This window comes from Diadema setosum, chromosome 1 (genome assembly GCF_964275005.1).
Source record: "Diadema setosum chromosome 1, eeDiaSeto1, whole genome shotgun sequence".
Taxonomy (NCBI): Eukaryota; Metazoa; Echinodermata; class Echinoidea; order Diadematoida; family Diadematidae; genus Diadema; species Diadema setosum.
In genome coordinates this window covers 51,196,407-51,218,894 of record NC_092685.1, presented here as the reverse complement: position 1 = coordinate 51,218,894, position 22,488 = coordinate 51,196,407, and the positions used below count along the sequence as shown (strand labels likewise).

At 38.3% G+C, this 22,488-nt stretch overlaps 1 protein-coding gene across 1 annotated transcript in view; it reads left to right on the top strand.

Moving 5' to 3' along the window:
• Nucleotides 1-16,359: 16,359 nt before the first annotated feature.
• LOC140231986 (BTB/POZ domain-containing protein 17-like) overlaps nt 16,360-22,488 on the top strand; it is a 29,338-nt gene continuing 23,209 nt past the window's right edge. Inside the window, exon 1 of the mRNA XM_072312141.1 lies at nt 16,360-16,420. Coding sequence (XP_072168242.1) covers nt 16,409-16,420 — 12 coding nt within the window. The 5' untranslated portion in view covers nt 16,360-16,408. The remainder of the gene's footprint in view (nt 16,421-22,488) is intronic.

Below are 22,488 nucleotides of genomic sequence, written 5' to 3'. Positions count from 1 at the left end.
GGAAAGTCGACTGCCTGTTAGCAATCGTGCATTTCTTGCACATAGGATCGTTGCACGAGAAAAAAAAAGAGACTTGAATTCTGAATCAATACAATCCAAAAGCACATTCGAGCATTTACTCTCAATTGACAGTGAACACATTAATGGTCTTCATTATTATTTGTTCTATATAGAGCCTCTGCAATATTTTTAGAGGCGATAAGCATAGCATACTGGTTGCAAAATCTACTCTCCCTATACTCTGCGCTGCCTGAAATAACCAGCGGATTAGTTTATCAAAACAACGAAGTACAGGAGTCATGCACGTCGCGGACGTGATGAGGGCGCTGTTTCCTATCAGGACCCAGTGCCTCAGGATCCCCTGGGAGTCGTGCAGTACACTTTCCTGTGGTTGACTGTAATGTTCCACACGGCAGGGTGCCGAGCTATAAGAGCCATGCAGGGAGGCATGCACTATATTTCGCGAAATTTTGTTGTTGAAGTCGTGATACATGTTGTAGTCTGCTTTCATAAATATAGCGGGCTAGAGGACCGCCTGAGCTTGCCTAATTTCCAACTAAACAAACTGCATCAAACAAACAAAATCAAACATTTCAGCAAGAATGTGTCGAAAAGAGCAGGCTCATAAAAAAGCGTTTTCATAAGGGAAAGTGGACAACTCACCCAGAAACAAAAATATGCATGTGTGTGTGTGTGTGTGTGTGTGCGTGCATGTGTTTGTCAGCAATAGGCCCTATTGAAATTAAAAATGCATCTCCACGCTTCATGTCTAAGTTTTCTTTGATGAATGAAAAGAAAATCAAACAAAATGATTATAAACACGTTTATCCAAGTCAGACATAACATGTAAAGAGGTTTTGGGAATCTCCATATTCACATGGCTTTAAAGAGCACCGATATTATAATTATGCAACCATAAATAAATGACTTTAAACAAGGTGGTGATGTTGTCATATTTTTTTATTTTATATTTTTATTTTTATGGCTCATATACGGCAGTTTCGGTTAAGATATGGTTTCAGGCTTCCAACGTTTTTTACCGGGATGATGATATTTTTTGAGATAATGAGAAACCTGTTATGAAAAAAGAAATAATAAGAAAGAACATGATATAATTCTTAAACTAATTCAAAGTTAATTTGATGAAAATTGCATGGTTTTGAAATGGCTGAGATATCGAAACAAAGCAATCCGACCCACACGGGTGGGACCCACCTTTTATTAGGATCGCTTTGTTTTACTATATAATATTTTATAAAGTACAATATACAGTAGGATGGAAGGCGTTGCTGCTGTCCAGCTAAGTCACTAATAAAGCAACGCCTTCCATCCTACTATATATTGTACTACATGGGCTCCTATATAGTTGCGCACTGTCAGCCACATTGCAGTTCACACTCTACTTACGTAATATATATATATATATATATATATATATATATATAACTGCTCAGCCATTTCCAAACGGACTTCCATCACTCAAAGTTTGAATTCCTCTTAGAGTTGTGTGCTCTTTAACACTTCATAAAGTGGTTTCTGAGTACACATGTCGCAAAAAAAGTTTAAAGCTGAATCCTCACCTCAACCAATATAACACCATCTGAAGAGTTTGCTTGCAAAAGCCGATAAGTCCATATTGGCAAATGGAGATTATTATTTGCGATTAAAGGTCAAGAATAATAAAGAGAATAATAAGAAAATTTTTGCTTCTTTTGACCATAACTTCAAAAATGTACATTTATATGTAGTGATCAATATATCATTTAAAAGGTATTATTTTGTACTTGATGACAGAGACCGTACTTCAAAATCTTCAAAAATGGACTTATTGGTTTTTGCGAACAAACTCTTCAATTCTATTTTCCCATAATAATCATGTTTCCCCCATGCATTGTAAACAGAGAAAATGTTCAACCCGACTCCCTAAAAAAGCTTTTACTAAAGGTGTAGTGATTTCATGGACTAAACTGCAAGAATAACAACGTTATAGTGACTTTAAAAGTCATCTTGACTTAGACGAGTTTGTTTTTTTTTTTCAAAAGGATTTAAATATAGAGCTTTTTGTCCCCGCCGAACGAGTTCGAGCAGGGGACTATGAAACGGGCTCCGTACGTGTGTGTGTCCGTGCGTCCGTCCGTGCGTCCGTGTGTGCGTCCGTGTGTGATCAAAATGTTCAATTTGCTACTTCTCTGTCATTTATGAGCCAATTTTGATTCTGTTTGCTTTATATGATAGCACTACATGGGAGCTTTAAAACTTCTACACAGAATTTCAGTTGTGACCTTTGACCTTGACCTTTGACCTATATTGTACATTTTGCTACAAAATGCTACTCCTTCGCCATTTCTAACCCGATTTCGATTCCGTTTGCTTTATGTGATGGCACTAGGTGAGGGCTTCAAAACTTCTACACAGAATTTTGACCTTTGACTTCTTTGACCTTTGACCTTGATTTTTGACCTATATTGTACATTTTGCTACAAAATGCTACTCCTTCGCCATTTCTAACCCGATTTCGATTCCGTTTGCTTTATATGATGGCACTAGTTGAGGGCTTCAAACCTTCTACACAGAATTTTGACCTTTGACTTCTTTGACCTTTGACCTTGATTTTTGACCTATATTGTGCATTTTGCTACAAAATGCTACTCCTTCGCCATTTCTAACCCGATTTCGATTCCGTTCGCTTTATGTGATAGCACTAGGTGAGGGCTTCAAAACTTCTACACAGAATTTTGACCTTTGTCTTCTTTGACCTTTGACCTTGATTTTTGACCTATATTGTACATTGGCTACAAAATGCTACTCCTTCGCCATTTCTAACCCAATTTCAATTCCATTTGCTTTATGTGATGGCACTAGGTGAGGGCTTCAAAACTTCTACACAGAATTTTGACCTTTGACTTCTTTGACCTTTGACCTTGATTTTTTTACCTATATTGCACATTTTGTTACAAAATGCTACTTCCGGCGGGAACATATATTACGCACCGCGTAATTTCTACTTTTCCTTGTTATTGTATAGTCTGAATTTGAAATCATTAATTGCATATAAAAGACCGCTGCATATTTCCATAATTTCATCACCGATCGCAGACGGAGACAGCTTTTAGTAATGTGGGATTACACATTGCAGAGTAAAAGGTAAGCTATGATCTCGTTCAGTGGGCAAATAAAGCGTCTGCATTTAGGATTCAACAGGATTTGTGTCAATAAGTACTATAATGACATGTATATGAGTATATCAATTTCAAGTAATCTTCGACAGCATGATAACGCTCTTATAAATATAAATGAACAGTCTTGTATAAGACTAACTGGGTAGCGCTAGGCAGTGGCGCTAGGTGATGTGCGTGTGTGTGTGTGTGTGTGTGTACATACAACACACATGACACACACAACACGGCAATTATAGTCTGCGTTGCTGGCCTGTGAGCCTAGCCCCTGATGGACGTACAACTTTCTCGTTCCTGACCGATCGACCGGGCGGGCGGCGGCGGCGGGAAGCAAGCAGAGCTAGTGTAGCTGAGACGAGGGAAGCTGAGCTGTACTCGTACTACGTATCGAGTCTTCGCCGAGCTAGGCTGCAGATAACCACACGTCTTTTGCTGGTCGAGCTACGAAGCAAAGGTCCTGCAAAAAAGTGTGCTGTTTTCCGACTGATTACAGGAGAAACACCTAACAGCTTGCTTGCCGTAGAAACCCAGTTTCTATCTAAATCCCGGTACGTAGAACCACTATGTTGTCATAAGCAGTAACGATATGAAGTGGGCACTCACTGTTAATGTTTTACAGTATTCTATAGGTCTAGAATATGTAGTTTCACACGTTACAGTACACTTCACAAGTGGCTCGAAATTCCAATGTGATCATGATCATGCACTGACTGACTGACTGAGCCAGAGCCCAGGTCAGGAGAGGAGGAGGATGGATGATGCGGGAAACCTCCTTTACCCTAGTCAAGACTAAATGTGGAATACTAAATAGGCTGAAATGATGAAAAAAACATACCGTACACTAGTGACAGTTCATGTCCAAATGAGTGTTCAAACTGAGCCGAGTCAAGTGATCAGTGAGTGCTTGTGGAAGTAGTGCTGTCTACAGACTACAGAATCTAGTAATATATAATATGTAGCATAGAGGGTCTAGAACCCTACTATTATAGAACAACTAAATTATTAGGTAACGTTAGACAGTTACCACAGTGGTTAGTTCTAAATACTAATATCAATTTATCAAATTTCTCCACTTATAGTGAATGGTTAAGCATTCTTGAGTAGAGATCAATTGCTGAATTGAAGATTAAGATGGCTGTATGGATGGGTTTGCATTCTGTAGCCTGTGTCACACTACAGTGTAGCTAACGTTAGACAGAAAAATCCATCTGTCTGGAAGATTTTCTCCATGTATGGCTCTCCTCCGAGGGCCAAGGGATTCCGTGAAGCCAGATCACGAGATGTAGTCTCCACGGCCACGCGTTGCAGAACATATCCCCGATGACAAGATACTGACCGATCTTTCGGTCAAGTATGTAGCCTACACTGTGTAGGGCTACACACTTGATACTATGGATAGCCCGACCAGATGCCGTGCGAAGCAGCGACTGGGCTGTGTAAATAGATAGTTACTAGGGGTACACATAAACTTTACTACTGTAAAAGTGGATATTTTCGTGCAACTAATTTTTCGCACTCGGGTGGGTAAGAAAGAGTTTTGCACGTTTTTAATTCTGAGGAATCGAGTCATCAACTGCTGGAACATTTATGGCAAACAAAAATATTTGTGTGCTTTTACTTTCGTGCTGGTTTCAGGTTGTGCGAAATGCGTGAAAATTTCAACACCGCGAAAATTTCCACTTTCACAGTACTTGGTACTACCCCTGGCCCAGCTAGGGCGCCATCACCATGCCAGTAGTCTCCCTAATGTATGTGGGGGGACTCATCTCATGTTAAACCCTCACGTAGTGTAGAGGTCTTGTGTAGATCTATACACTTCTGGCTATCTACAGAAATTCTAGACAAATTCTAGACATGAAGGTAGAATCTTTGGCAGAATGGATTTCTCTATGTGTGTGTGTTTGTGTGTATGTGTGTGTGCGAAATATGAACCCAACTGAACTACAATTTTGATATGTAGATCTAGGTACAATATGTTATGAAAACACATTTTATATCCTGTGTAAGTTATGATGTCGTGTGGTGGACCCATGCATTGAATTTTGCGTAGTACACTGATGTTGAGTGATGATTGAATTTCTGACCGTTTTGAAGGGTGTGTACAGTTCTGGTTGAGGTGAGGATTTAGCTTTTAATGTTTTGCGGGATATTCAGAAACCACTCTCTGAGATTTCAAAGAGCATGCAAAATAACCTAAGGGGTATCAAAAGTTTATTTGATGAAAATCGGTTTTGAAATGGCTGAGATATCCAAAAGCAAGGTGAAACAAAGAGATCCTAATAAAAGGCGTGGCCTGTCGCCTTTTATTATTATCACTTTTTTCGACATCTCAGCCATTTGAAAACCAATTTTCATCAAATAAATGTTGAATCCTTCTTAAAATTACATGCTCTTTCATATTTCAGGAGAAATTTCTCATTATCTCACTTAGGAATGTTCAAAACATGAATCTCCACCTCAACCAGTACTGGACAGTCCCTTTAATGGGGACAGAGGTCTTACTATGAAAAAAAAAAAACGCAAAAATTTTTGCAGTGCATTGAATAATTTTTGCGCATTTTGCGCTTCTTTTGGCTAGCACGAATTCCAAAACTAATGAAAATATCGTCCCAATTTTCTCTGCACATTCACAGGGCTGCCAACTCTCACGCAATTACATTTGTAACATGAGACTCATACAATTCAACAAATTTTAACTGTCTCAGTCTGATGAAAGAATTCTCACGCTGAACCCAAAAAACAAAATAAAAAAAGAAATAAGTGCACTGTTTAAAATGTAAAATTGTCAAAGCTCCCTCTAGTAGAAAGGAGGGGGGGGGGGGGGAGACACTCCCCTTCCACACCATCCCCAACCCCCCCCCCCACCCCACCCCACCACCATTGCTTTGATCCCTCGGGTTTGGTTGTTCACAATTCCTCACAGTGACATCTCACTGCGAGCTGTCACTCGAAGTTGGTAGCCCTGAAGGAACCTGCGAATATTTTTTTGAGCTGCACGTCGCGAGAAATTAATTGCGCGAAAATGTTGATACTTTTAAATACAATTTGTACAGTACTCTGTTCCCGTCATGATTAGGAAATGACAGCTCTATGCAGCTGCTGTAGCTGTACATGCAAAAAAAAAAAGGTTTTGACTTGTCCTCCTTCAGGTGGCTAGTAGAAAAATAATACCCTTCCATGTCAGTAAACAAATCTATGGAATATGAATTTATAAACAAACAAAAAATAATCTTGTGGAATTCTCTTTTATTATCTCATTTTATTATCCCATTTTTTCTACTAATCCGACCTGTCTGTCTGAACTGTAGGTTCCCAGTTTTTTCATCTTTTACTAGTTTATTCCTGAAAAACGTTACTGGTCTAACAGTGATTTATACAGGTCCTGGACTGTCGGACCAGAGCCAGCGTGCAGCCTTGTCTTGTGTTTTTTGTTTCAAACAATATTTTATTTTGATTCCATTATCCATCCTTGATTACAATTGAACATTCACTTGTTGTTGCTAGCTGCGTGACCTTTCAAACATATTACAAAATATTACAAAGTAATTCTTAGGACTGTCATTGTGTCAATTTTTTATTATTCTACTATACACAAATAATACACAGTAACTGCTTCACAAATATGCTCATCCTGCAATAATTATTAAATAATAAAATCGATTCTTGATAATGGGTCAGCAAAACCTATATGTATACATGTACAACACACAATACAAAATATACCCATTATTAAACTGCGTTCATACATGTATACTCGTCAGCAGTAATTATTAGATAATAGAATCAATTATTGTTAAGGGGTCAACAAAACGCCTACATACAATGATGTGTACCTATGTACACACATACATACAAAAGCTTTACAGATGTACATGATCAATGTCTGTATGTAATCCATACCTATAAAACATTACCCCTCCATCGCTCACCCGAATCACCTCATCAACACAGCACCTCATCAAACACTTGTGTTTGCCTGTTTGATATTCCTCCCCTCCAGTAGTAAGGAGCTTTAGCATAATTTGTAAGTTGTAAGCTGTGTGATCTGGTGCGTACCAAATGTAGTATTTCTACATATTCTGTCAAGAGAGAGTATTGTTCCAAAATGTCACTTTATTGATGGTTGGAAATTCATGTTTTGGGTTGTTGTTGTTGTTGTTGTTGTTGTTGTTGTTGTTGTTGTTGTTGTTGTTGTTGTTGCGTTTCTTTTTTTTAGGCATGAGAAAAAGCTTGTCAGGCATGTGACAGAGAAAAAGACCCTGAGGACTGGGTCTCACAACTAATGCACGAGACTTGGTAAGTCCGCATATCAGTGCCAAGACCTGATCAACTTTTTGTTTTTGCTTACAAGATTACGTCAACCTTTTCTGTTTATTCACCGAAAATTCCTGGAACTGCCCGTTGCTGTGGTTAGAGTGTTGATATGATCTGTTACAGGTGTTCTAGTTGTGAAAACTTCCACATTTCTTCCAAATTTGGTGTAAGATCACAGTCAAAGGCATTAAAGCAGAGAGTAAACTTTCAATCATCCACATTTATCATGTGCTCTTTATACACACACTCAAGCCCTGTTTAAACAGACCTTGCTACGGCAACATTGTGACAATGTCAAGAGAACAAAATTCCTCAAAAATTTCATTAAAACTGCAGGAGAGAGTGAGGGGTACCACACTCACCGAAAACCTTGCCTAGATAGTTTCTGTGAAGGGGGTGTGTCCACTGATGTGACTACCCAGCCCACTGGCCAGTGCCACATGTCTGTAAACAAACGTGGTTACAATCACTGATCTGAACTACATAGAGATTAGTGGTTACAATCCATTCACATGATCGCCACTCTGTGTCAATCATTCTCTGTATGCAATCTTGTCATAGTGTGTGTTGAGTGTGTCAAAAGAATATTACTGCTGTTTTGTTCAGATACCACATGTAGCAGAGTTGCCAGGGTAGTGTTGCAGTAATGTGAGGGTAATGTCGCAGTAATTGCCCTAGCTGGCTAGGGTAGAATTTGGCAACAGTTACTGAGGCGGCATCTGAGCAACATATCTCAGGAGCTGTTTTAACAGGCAGGGTGAAAAGCTCGATTACCCTGTCATTACCCGGACGTTGCCGTGGTATCTCTGGTTTAAAAGGCTCTGTTAAAATGGGGCTTGAGTGAACTGCTCAGAGATCCCTATTGTTCTTTGAATGGAGTTGCAGATTTGTTGGCTTAGTTTGACAGGCATCAGTAAATGTTGGCTTAGTTTGACAGGCACCAATGTTCCTTAAAAGAATTATCAGTAAATGGGGATAAACCCTATAGTATCACGATGGCATTGGTGTGGGACTGTCACGCCAGATAATTCTAACAATGCTGTACAGGCGACGTTTTAAAAAAATTAGCCGTGTGCTGATGTGTTACTTGATGTGTTAACTGATGGATACTTTTTCCTTCAAGGACCTTCTTTAAAGAGGCCAGTCCATCCACATGTACAATGTTCTCAATACATTTAAAAGGCATAATTTACCATTTGCAGATGAAAGCTGTGAATTTAAACAGCACCCGAAAATATTGGGCATTGACAGGCATTAGTGCTTTTACTATAGCCTCAGTATCAAATTTAAAAAGCAACATCGTGTGAAAATGTTGATGGCTTCCTCCCTCCCGAAAATATCTGTACACACAGGTCGCAGGGAATGATTTACCTTCCTGAAATTGCTTCAAAGTAATTTTAGTCGCTAGATGTATTTCTTGAACAAACTATTATACAATTTTATGTAATGAAATTGCTACACAACTAATATTTTGTGTAGCAGTCATGTCCAAAATGCATAGCAAACTGCCACTTAGAGGAAATCATTCCCTAACACGAAAATAACAGCTTTTTCAGTACTCATTGGTAGAGACAACATGTTGTAATGGATGTACATTTTTTGAGATGTTTGCAAACCAGTCTGTTTCCCTCCCCCCCCCCCCTCCCCCCCCCCCCAAAAAAAAAGAGTTACCCAGGTATGAGAAAGCTGTACTGATTCAACTGTATCAATGACATAATAAGATCAATGCTTTTGTTGAATCCTTTGCCTGTTAAACCCAAGTGATTTGTGTTCAAGTTCTATGGGAATTTCATTATCTCACAGGAAACTGACTACTTGTGTTTCGTGGCAGTCAGAACTTTTCAACATCTGGTTTGTATACCATGTAGACATGCATCCCATGTTCATACAAAACTGATATGGCTTGAAAAGAAAGGAGTCTGTCTGTCTGTCTGTCTGTCTGTGTAATGTTCACAAAAATATCATATTCGTGATGCTTGCTGATCCTGATGGACAGAGGTACATGTATGGAGAAACTTTCTACGGCAAAGTCCTATAACTTGTGACACTGCATTATTTGTGGCAAGTACAAGTAATATCATCTGACGAAATTGCAGCTTACATTGTATGTCAGAGGTATCCAATGGCACCAAATATTTGTTGTTGTCTTTGGTTTGTAACTTTTATTTTGTTTAATCTGGCTGTCTGTTTATGATGGATTGTGCTTTGTGTGTGCCTACTAAAATGCTGTGTGAAATGCCATTCTGTAAAAGACCCCTACTGCGCTAGCCAGCTGTAGTTGCATTAGTCATGTGGAGCAGACATCTTGAACCCTGCCAGAATAGAAGAGAAGGAGGGGAAGGGGGGGGGGGGGCATACACTGAGTACAGGAATTTCATTTTGATAGGGGATAGTCTGTGTCTAAGGCTGTATAGTTTTCTTCATGAACTTGCAGCTTGCCATATTCAGTATAATATACAAGTTCAGAGTTTTAGTGTATGTCAGGTGTGATTTATACAGAATCAACAAACTTCTCAAGAAATTACGTGTATATAGTCTCTTGTAAATCAGGCTAGTAGCAGCTTTAGTTATTGGACTTGTTTTGAATCCAAGACTGACTTGAATACGTACCTGCTGGTCGGATATATCATCCTTTTAGCCTTTGTCATTGCTTCTATGTATACATAGCAAATTAAACAAACAGAGACCCCGATAAGTTTTGAATGACTTTTTCCTTATTATTTTTCTGTGTTTAGAACTTATCCAGTCTTAAGTATGAATTTTAAAAAAAGGGAGCAGGAAAGATGAGCAAATACTGCACTTGATCACTGTCACTTTTCATCTTGTTCTGCCTCCTCTCTCTCTCACACATGTCTATTTTCCTTATTTCTATTTATTGGTTCCTTTTTCCTTCAATGCGCATAGAGACATTAATCTATTTTTGTGATATGCGCCATATAAATATGGTTTATTATTATTATTATTATTGATAAGCTTCCCAAGCCCACCTCTGTAAACGCTACGCACCTTATAACAGTAATCAGTGATTTTTGCGAGATGTTGTTTTCGCGAATTGACACAGATGCTGTCGTAAGTGCACTATAACACCTGCATTTGGCGACATTTTTGTATGTTGTTAAATTTGTGGTTTAACAGTGATTCACGAAATTCGCGAAAATTAAACCCTCAGGAAAATAACAGCTTATACAATAAAGAAGGAGATAATTTTAGATGTACTATTAAGATGAAACAAAAACCTGGCATTAGTGCTAGTACTAGATGTACTACTTGGTAGGATACAGACCAACATCCATAAGAGTCCCAAGGTAACTGCCATGACTCAGGAATGAGTTTTCTGATCAAGATACTGCAGACCACATGCTGTAATAATCAGAAAAGGATGTGCACTGTTGGATATCTACAGGAAGTGTGCATAGTTGGGTACTGCACTTTTGAGTCTGATGTCGTGGAGGTCAGGAAAATGACTGTCAAATTTATGTTCATGCATATTTAGGGTGTGTTTATGCTCAATTTGCGAAGGCAAAATCAGGGTTTTGAAACGCTGATTCAAAATGCTGTTCACGGGAGCACTGATTATGCTCACTTTCTTCAAGCTTGGAAAGAGCGTTTGTGATTGCTTCGTTGACCTCAGCAAAGGCAAGTCAAATTGGGGCGCGCCCTTTTTCAGAAGTTCTGGCCTGAGTGTGTGCATTGGTCACTTTTTGACAGGCTACATGTTTTAATAGCATATGTCTAAAATACAGTATAATATCGCTTCGATTATTTTATTAATTTACACGTGTGGAATGTACAATGTAGACAGTGATAAGAAACATGAGTAGGCCTATCTATTTATCTATTTTATTTTTTGGCGAAATCGGATTCTATTGTAGTGAGCTCTTTATGTGTGTCTGTGTACATACAGTATACATACATTTGTATGTACCAGCAGGGAGCTCTGGCTACAAAGCACAACACCTGCAGATTGTACACTGCGCAGTACAGTAATCGAAAGGTCGGCTGGCCTAGTGCATGCATTTTCACGTCAACTGGAAAGGCGATGAGATGACATCATTTACAGTTAGCAGCAAAATTATTCAACCCCCCATGCATTTTCGACATCTTGGAGAAAAGAATAGCATTGCAACTGCAGACTGTTACTAAATCATTCACGTAGTCAACAGATAGTTTGAATTGAATTCCGAAACAAAAGTCAAGATTCACTTCATAGTCCATCCCAAATTGCAAATTTTCACACAAAAACCATGTTGCAAAATTATTCAACCCCCTGTATAAATACACATGGATGAATACACAAATAATGACAAATTAAAAGCCACATGCACATGTTCTGAGGTGGATGCCAGATTTTATTTATCGTCCATCCAAAATTGGAACGTGTACAAGCACAAAAAGACAGGTTGTAACGTTACAGCACGTAGATCTACAAGTGTTGCTGACCTGAATGTGGTGAATGAGAATGAAACAACAATTTGAAAAGGCGTTACGTAAAACAAGCAAGGATGCAACCGCGTTTTGCACTAATCACGTTTCAAAACACTGATTCTGGCCCGAAAAGAGGAAGTACAAACACAGCCTCAGTGTACAAATTGTAGTTGAGAGCAGGCTGACCAGATGCTTCTTGATTCTGCGGATTGGTCTCTACTGTAAAACACGATATTTTTGTGGCATGAAATTTCACGAATGGGAGGCGACGGAATTATTTGCAGCATGAAATTTTCGCAAGTTGCCTCTAACATTCAATGCATGTAGTATAGACAAGATCTTTAGCATGCATTTTAATTTCACGAAATTCGCGAAATTAAAATGCAAGCGAACATTCCTCGTTTTACAGTATTTTGAATACATGGCCCCTCCTTACTGCAGTGAACCTCCCTGGGACACCAAGTGCCCCATATTGATGCTTTTTTATACACACGTACTAAATTTTTGTCAATTTATGAGAAGTGCATAAAGACTCCTCTTGTTTCTCTGTGGATTGAAAGTAATATATTAGCATCAATAATGTATGAGCATTAGTTTATTTCCACATATGAATGAGAAAGAAAGTTCTGAGGTTCCAAGCAAATGAATCACAGAAATCTTTTGAATCACATCAATTCACAGATTTCAGTTATTAGTTAATTTTAGGAAAGTATGCCCTGCCCTATGTTCGATGCAACATGAGTAAAAAGACTTATATATATATACATATGTGTACATATATGTATGTGAGTATATGTTCCTAAAAATTTACAGGACCATTTACTCAAAGTTAATACAAATTTATACAGAGTGCACCAATATGCACATTTTCTTCTTTTTTCTTTGAGAAGGCTATCTTTAATATGGTCCCTCTTGCCTTGGTACTCCTCGATCGTCACCCTGGTTAAAGACGCTGCATGGAGCACCAATTATCACAGCAGCAAGAGACAAAGCCCAGAACAAACAAACAAACAAACAAACAAAAATATATTTCTAAAGACATAGCAATTGAAGCCTTCAGATCAACTTTATCCTTAGTTTTTAAATTGCTCTTAATCAAGAGGAACATGGTCTTATACACACACTATGCATACCTGTAGTTTGAGGAGATTTTATATTTGTTTTGTTTTTGTTTTTTGTTTTTTTCTTATCTAACAGTCTTGATCATCAACAAAAAAAAAAAAAAAAATGTAGTGAGAAATGCCACTTTCTGTTATTCAATACACAGAGTGGAACAAGAGTGTGATGATTTTGTAATGTCTCTATGGGAAAAACAAAAGAACTGGTGGAATTAAAAACATGTGTAATAGGGTATCATAGATTGATGTGCTTGTCAGCTGTTAGTGTTATGCTGCCCTCTAGGTTGTTACCATGTCACCATGTGCAGTGCTGTACTGAAGACGCGACAACAGCACATTATAATTTTCCAACCATATTTGCACCATCGTCTCTGGATACAAAAATGTGCTGCTGGTACTATACACTATTTTTGATAGTCTGTTTCCTTCAAATTAAAGGTCTTACTAGCATTTGATGATAACATTAATTTTCAGCAGGGAGGTGTTTTGAAAAAGGATTTTTTATTTATTTTTTTTTCTGCATGTTCTTTCAATTGTGGGAAAGGAATTGTAGTTACAACATAGGTAAAAAATGGTGAGAATAAGGCAGCTATATGCTCTGAATTGAAATAATCAAGGATTTTGAATAAAAAAGCCTTGAATGAAAGAAAAAAAAATCTAGAAAAAAGCACACATATTTAAGAAAGGAAGAGTCATTGAATTACTCATCATACCCAATTTTGTGTTGGCTTTGTTTTATAGTTTCAGTCATCCCCAGGATTCTTTTTTTTTCTCCCAACATTCATTATACTGGCCCACACTATTTTGAAGAATTATGTACATTTGCTTTTGCTTTAGTGCTATCATCAAAGAAAATAGTCACATGCACACTTTGTACAGTTAGTAATTAAATTCTTACCGGTGCTAAGTATTTGACAGGGTTTTGTTTTCGATGTTTCTTGCCTCTTAACAGAGGTGAACATCACAGGAAAAAGAGAGATAAAGTTCCAAATTGGAATGTTTGTTTTGATTACTAGTCTCATGGTAGCTTAGTCATTTGTGTATATAATGACAACAGCTAGATTTGACCATGACTCATAAGAGGCCCACAGTTAGCCACCTAGATGAACAGATTGTTTGTTTGCTGCCCTCAATTTCAAAATTATATCCGTAGAGTTCTACATTTTTTTTTTTTAATTAATAAAAGATCAGAAAAGAAATACTATTTCTTCTGCTCTGAGAATGAAAAAAAGAAGAGAAGTTGCGCCATTTGAAAAGCCTCTTACATTCGAATGTAGAGCAGAACGCCATCGCTGGGATCATCCCAGTTCTTGTGGAGCTCGTGAATGAGTTTCTTGTGGTCGGGTGATGATTTGGAGGGAAATGTGTCGCTTCCTGTCTCCCAGCTCAGAGCCGCACAGGATGTTCAGCGAGAACTTGGTGGGATGTACCTCGTTGTTCGGTGCGAGTATCCCCGACAAGTTGATGGTGTTCCTCTATGTACGTACGACTGTGTAAGCACACCCCGTGTTCTATTTATGACAGCTGGGAGTGGCTTAGGAAGGGCCTCCTGACTAATCCAAGTTTTCATTTACAGAAATATTTGTAAACTTCACTGCCACAGCTCCCCCACCCATAAAATGGTTAAGTGTTCGTAGGATGTTTGATTAGGAATGGTCAGTACAGTACTGTTCTCCCCTTGTCCTCCCAGTCAGAATGAAGTCAGGTCATTGCAAGACATGTGGCTACCACACCTTCATTCATCTTTGTTAGCAGCTATTGTTTTTCTGTTTTATCTCTGCATTTTATTTTCATTTTCACATATACATTTCCCATTGTATTCTTCAAAAGATCATCTTGGTTCATACCACAGTCTGATGTGAAGGTATCGGTGCCATCTCCAGCGATCACAACTTGCTTTTGTTTTGTGCCAATGTCATTTCCTATGGACGATTCTATGCTGCAGTTTATTATCTCTGACCTTGGACTCAATCATACAGGAAGCGTGCATGCCATCTGCGCCTGACATGGAGTATTGCAGGAACTATTGCTGATGAATTTCTAACTGAAAGGCACGTGTTTGGCATTTGTTCAAGTCGTTCATTACAAGTCATCATAGTATTTGGGGGAACATCCATCGAAGTATTGTAGCAGGAAAGGATAGTTTTCAGTGCTCATTCTAGTTTATTTTCAGCAATACTTACCTTTTTTGGAAGTATACAAGTACTCTACGGCCAGATGTAGCTGTGTTACAATTTCCCAGTGTGGATCAATGCGGCTGTCACCTGTTCCTCTATTTTTTTGCTGGTCATAATAAAAAGATAATAGCTGTGTCTGGGGTCATGTGAAGAGAACGCTACGTGTACAGGCCCCGAGCTGGATTCTTCCACTCCTCAGGGTTATCCAAAGTCATTACGTGATGAACCTGTGATGTGAGATACAATGCACTTTCTTTTCTTTTTTTCATATTCACCACAAAGATCATAGAGGAATGTGTAGCGTTGATGATACCGATAAGGGAGGCTGATTTGTCTGTAGGGTTGATATCAAACTAGTAATTGCCCATAATTTTGACCTACATTGTATGTTCTGCTTGTGCAGTGTCAGGAATGTTCCTGATGATTTTGAGTGAAAATTCACCACAGTACAAGTTGATTGATTCTTAGCCCGTTTGAAATCGTCACGGTTCATGCTGAAATGTAATGAGCCGAATACACCGCTAGTTACGACCTTCTGACAGACAGAACTTGGATGCAGTCCGTGTGACAAGGTGTTGAATGCAATTGAAGTGATCAAGGCCGGTCTGGTATAACCATTACAATCATCTCCCAACTAGGCCTCAATTACAGCTCATGAAACAAATTTGCGGGGACACAGCAGACCGTGGTAGCTGAAAACTCATCTTCCTGGAAACTCGTAGCGGTGTTTTGACACAGAGCAGGTGATTCCCTGTGATGCGGATAGTTCCCCCTAACCCTCTTCTCCTAGCTATGGTATGTATTGCATGACATTTCCTCCTAAACTCACAGTTTAAACTCTTGTTTTCTACTACACTCATGAATCTTTGCATTATAAATGTGAATCATTTCAGTGGTGCTAGATTGAATGTTTATTTTGAGTGCTGCAATTGTTCGTGTACAAGTGATGGATTTGCCTGGACAAGCCCAGCCAAGGGTGTTATTTCATTTTTTTCCCCCGCCATTTCACTTTGGCTGTTCTTGGCTGATGCATTGTTGACATTCTATTGAAAGAGTCTGGCCTGCCAAGGGGTAGCGATTGGCTGGTTTGTCTCTTGGCTGGGTCTGTGTGAGCCTGGCGACTCACAGACACACATGGGCAGGCTCGGGCAGTGGTAAGGTGCAGTGCTCCCCTCTTCTGCAAGCAGACTGGATCAATATGTATGCTGTGGTATGTACTCTGCTCTGTTCTCGGGACTGAGTCCGATATGAGTTAAATGTTTTTAGTGCTGTAAGCTCTTTATCTTCCTTTTATGTCACTGTTGTCAGGGCCAGTATCACAGCTCTTTGTGACAGCCAAGAGTGGGTCAGTATCCCTTTGCTTACATCAGCTGCAGTGAACTGTTGCATGCTGTTTTTGTATCGAGATTCTTCTTTGTTTACATTTTTTTTTGTGCTACACAGACCAAGCAGGAACAAAGATAGTGCAACACCCATTGTTGTTGTTGTTGTTGCAGTATTCATTATTGAGTTATTTCAGCAGAACAAAGAAAATCTTGCATTGATTTACAGCTGTAGATGTAAATGCAAGATGAGAAAGAAATCACTTTATGTGTGCGTTTCTATGTATTAATGTGAGTTTGCTGGTGTGTAGCGTGTTTTGAGGCGAGCCTTTATCGCAGACATGTTTGATTCACCAAACAAGTTTGTGGGAAGCCCAAATTAGCACTGTGATGGTGATTGTGGTGGTAACAATGCAACACCGGGTAGGGGGCTTACGGCTTGAAGGACATCGACTATTGGCCAAAAATTTGCATCAGCCCTTTCAGAGAAAAAAAAATAAACAACAACCCCAAACAATATTTCCTTTGGCATGCAATTGCTGCAAAGTAACAAAAAATTGCGCTGAATTGAGTTTGTTGCCAACAATACAAACTTATAATTTTTTTCTGACCTTTTTCAAGTATTGTAAATGTAAGAATTGTTACAATGTAACAACACTAATAGAATAATGTATTATTAAGAAATGGCAGATACATTTGTAACAATTGCCTTGTGTAATATGCAAGACTAGAGGGTAATTTGGTCATTTTCTTCCGTGCAAATGTGAAAATGTCTCTGTCAGTACCACAATATTTCATTTAAAAAAAATGAACAGTAAGGAGAATGGGCCCTGTTTCATAAAACTTGTTATCAATAACAAGTACAATAGTTGTTATAAGCTACTGAAATCCTTGCATCTGATTGGCTGAGAGCAAATTCGTCATAGATATGTGGCAGTTTTTACTGATAACAAGCTTTCTGAAACGGGACCCAGGGCTCCATTTCACAGAATGTTGCTCAGAATGTTGCTCTGAATGTTGCTCTTGCTGTAATGGCAAGTCAAGTGTCACGGTATTGATGAGAATCCTGCTTCCTGATTGGCTGTTGCTTTGAGAAGATGCTATTCTGGCAAGAATTGCTATCATGAAATCTTTTGACGTGAGATCCAGATTTACAATTTGTCTGTGGGAGAATGATACGGGCAAATTTGTTTCACATAAAGCGGAGTTTTTAGTCACGAATTGTGTATGTATCTCTTGTTGCTGTTATGGACATAGTGAATACCTGTCACTATAGTATGATATCATTAAGGATATTCAAAAATAGGTAGAACTACTGTGTTATACAATGTAAGATTTACACCTCCATGATGATATTTACAAAATATGTGATACAACATTTGGTTAAAGATGTATCCCTCATTAGTTTATTGGAGTAAGAAAGAGAGACTGGTCTTTCTGTTGAAACTTGAAAATCTCTGCATCTCTCAGTGCCATTAATTTGAAAAAATAAATAAAAAAAAGGTATTATTTCACATACAAACTACATGATTTAGTAATGAGACCATATTATGAGATGGAAGTTATATGATACCCTCAACATCTGCCTCTGATATCTTTAATACTCAGTTTAAGAAATTTGAGGCAAACCACAAAAATTACCCCATCATTCCCTGCTCATACATCACTTCGTATGCATGTGCACAGGGCAATATACTCTGCACATACATGTAAGTACTGTATATCACTGGACACATTGTCCATCTTAACGAGCTCCGAGCTGCTTGCAAGATAATTGTCCATTCAATGATATGAATAATTTGCTTTGTTAAAATGCCGCAGACTCTTGCAGTCAAAATTAGCTCATCACACTGCTCGCTGGGCCATAGCAGCTCTAGGAAACAGCTTCTTTTCTTTACATGTCTCTGACATGTATGATTATAAAAGAGATGACATCCTTTAGTCCTGAAATGTCTTGGTTACTGTATTTAACTGTGTGAAAATTGATGTAATCATCAAAATTTAGGGACCATCATGTTGCATGAGAACAGAAAGTTGTGTGTAATGGAAAGAGCTGTTGGTAAAATTTTTCTAACAGTGCGTCACAAGTTTCGATTTGCAAATTGCAACTGAACCCCGATGTTGTTTTGAAAGGTATGTGATGCTTATTTATGGAAAACAATTTGATATACGATATGATATCAATGACTGAAATCTGCAATTGATTCTAGTCTCTTGAATTATAATGTAATTTTATGTGTATTGTGCAGTGTTGTAGGTGCTGGATTTAATACACAAATTATTCAGCAATTATTGAGCAGCAGTTCTACGTTGTAAACATCCTTTTTCAGATGTACATGTAAAGGAAAAGATGATTTATTTCTAGTCTGGAGACCACCTTGAGACAAGTGATATGATGAGCTTTGTTATTTCTGACTACCCTTATAAGAGAAAGGTGTTTACTATAAGGCATTATTTTTTATATTCAATCTGAGACATTAAAAAAAAAAAGATGAAGAAGATTTAGCATTATAGAGAATGTATGGCAGATTGAGTTGCTGTGCATAAGTTATAGATATGGCCATGTAATATCTGTTAGTGTGCGGCAGAAGCACATTCTCTGTAATCTCTTCTTCAGATGTGGCATTATCATAGAAAATTGGCCGGGACTTGTGAAGATGGAATATTCATTTCTCATCTGGAGGCAGCCGTACGAAGTGAGCCATCAGTGCGAGTCTGGCGTCTGCCAACCAGGATTCTGTCATCCCCATTTATCTCCCGTAGCTTATTGTGTCACCGTGTTTGTGGCTAACTCTGGCGATTTGTTTGGAAACCGCTCCATCGCCACAATTCCATTTTCTCCGGTGTTATTAGTTTGGTTCACCCTCTCTCAAGCTAGGTCACTGGTTTGTTGTGCCTGGCCTCGCCTTGAACGGACCTAGTTTAGGGGACTTGTCAATGTGTCATGCCTGGATGACAAAGGAGAGTGCATAAAAAAATATTGAGAAGTGGCAATATGAAGCATGGAGACAAAATAAACCATAATGTCTATGTCTTCCTGGTTGGAGATGACTGGTGTGCAATAAGTTTTTACGATTGAATCAGTGTCTTTATAGGAGTAACAATTTATTTGCAAGGCACTAATGGGAAGCCCACTAAAGAAAACGGCAACAAAACACAAAACATAACAGGCTTGTAAAAATATTGTAATTTGACATTGCCAAGAAACTACAGTTTTACACTGCTTTTTCTGTAATATGACCTCAATGGCTTTTCCTGTATCCAGTTGATGAGAAGAAAACCAACACCCCAAAGAACACAGGGATAATCCTCAGAGTGTTTGCATTTCTTCAAGTTAAAGAGATGACCATAGATTGAGATGGGGATTCAGGTTTTAACTTTATGTGAAATAATTAGAAATCACTTTGAAATGTAAATGAGCATATAATTTTAAGAGGAATTAAAACCTGAATCTCCATCTCAACCAAAAGTCTATCATCCCTTTAAGGTTTTGAGCACATTATGCTATAAAAGTGATGTTTGGGGATTGATGCTTAACATTAAAGGAGCTATAAATGCAATGCAAAATGTCATACATGTTGTATTGCAAGTTGTATTTATGATACCTTGATCATCATTTGTGTGGTCACAGGAATATGTAAATATTTGCTATGTGTTTTGTTACAATATTTCTATTTTCTTTTAGATTACTTATATCCAAGAATAACCTTTAAAACCAAGATTCTGCTTGTGACATCATCTGTCAATCATTGCTAAAGTGCCAATTTGATTAGCAAAAGGCATTAGACTCTACCTTCCATCAGACTGAGCATAACTTGCATGTTTTCCTGTAATGTCTTTTGTTAATCATATCATTAACATGTCCATTCTTCATGTGCTTGGTCATTTTTTTCTCACAGAGCCATATTGGCTGCATTTGTCTTTGATATTGAAAGACATAGCGACAACAATAAGTGGTTATGTCTGTACTTTGGAGTGCAGAATACACAAAGTAGACTCATTGTCAGGCAAACAGGTAGAATAATCACATGACTATAGCTCTTGGAATTTCTTCAAGGAAGTATTTATTTTACTCATTGGAAATACAGACTGCAGTATTTGAGAAAAGCGACATGTAATGCATCATTGTGCATGTTTATGTGTGTATGTTTGTATGCATGTGTGTGTGAGCATGTACAATCTATTTTACTATTAATGCACAGGGGGGAGAAAATAGAAGAGGTAGATTTTCTGCTTTTGTGTGTACAAACATAGTGATGGATATATAATAACATTCCTAAGTGAGATAATGAGAAACCTCTTATGAAATATGAAAGAGCATGTAATTTTAACCCGTTGAGGACGAGTCCCGAGTATACTCGGGCAGGTGTCTATGGGAAATGCCTGTTGTAGCAAAATCAAACCGTCCTCAACGGGTTAAGAAGGATTCAATGTTTATTTGATGAAAATTGGTTTTCAAATGACTGAGATATCAAAAAAGCTATAATAATAAAAGGCGACAGGCCACAACTTTATTAGGATCTCATTGTTTCACCTTGTTTTGGATATCTCAGCCATTTCAAAACCGATTTTCATCAAATAAACTTTTGATTCCCCTTGGAATTGTATGCACTTTGATATCTCATAGAGTGTTTTTTTAATATCTGGCAAAACATTAAAAGCTAGATCTTCACCTCAACCAAAACTGTAAAGTCCCTTTAAGGATTTCCCATGACTTGTGATAAAAAATAAAAGGTCACAATATCTTGGTATTTTTGGAACTTGGTTTGGGACCAAGTGATATTTTAAGCATTCAATATCTTGTACAGACTTGATGTATTTCTCTGTTGGTAGAGAAAAGCAGCAAATCTGGGTGCAAGGAGCCTTATATTAAACATAGAGAAATTCATTAAAGTGATATGAGTTTGATAGTCTGTGACTCATGATTTCTTATAGCCTGAATGATTAGCTTGCCTTGACTCAGGCTTTTCCTTCGTGTGCTTTATGTCCAGTGCAAACAAAGGCCTGTCTACAGAGCTCAAGGGCGTGCTACCTTTGTTATGCTTCTATTTTGATCACGAATGATACAGTGGTAACAGCTGGTAGGGTACTTCTGAAGTGACGAACTCTACCACTTCAGTCTCAACTCTACTGATGTAAACATTTATTATAAGAATACAATCACAGAAACATGGGATATTCCTTCGTGCTTGCATCCATAGTGTTCATTAGGGTGTGTTGAATGAGTAATATTGCAACATTATGTCTGTCTGTGTGTGTAGACTCCAGGCATATATTGGGATAATGATGGGGGTATATCTATGCGCACTCATGGTTACCGTGCTGTGCTAATTGCAGATGAAACTCGTAACGATGTGGCATTAGACTGTTTAGCGATGCGTGGCTGACAGTTCTGTCGCTGGAATAGTCATTGATCACCCTTTCCTGGACTGAGGCCAGCTCATTAACTGACATGCACCTATTTCAGCATAAATGTGCAGTATGCTGATCACACTGCACTCAATTGATATAACCTTGAGCCTCGAAACTTCCATACTTGTTACAATATATTGAGTACAAAAGTGTATATGGTTGGTAGACTTCATATATTGTATATTAGATTGATTTCCAGGGCCCCGTTTCATAAAAAAGTTGATATGATTGCATTTCTTGCTGGAATGGTAGTTGTCATGATAACAACAAGAATCCAGCTTCCTGATTGGCTGTTGTCGTGGGAAGTTGCCATTCCAACAAGAGTTGCTATCCTGGCATCTTTTATGAAGTGGGGCCCTGGTCTTCAGGAAACGAAAGTGATAATTATATCAGAAAAACTTCATTGGAAAACAGAGATGAGTACAAAGTATAAATCTAGGATGATCACACATTAATGTATAATTCCAGGGTCAGTCACTACCTTAATTTGTAGGCAACAATGGTTATTCCTCTCAACTCCTTTCAAAATAAATAAATAAATAAG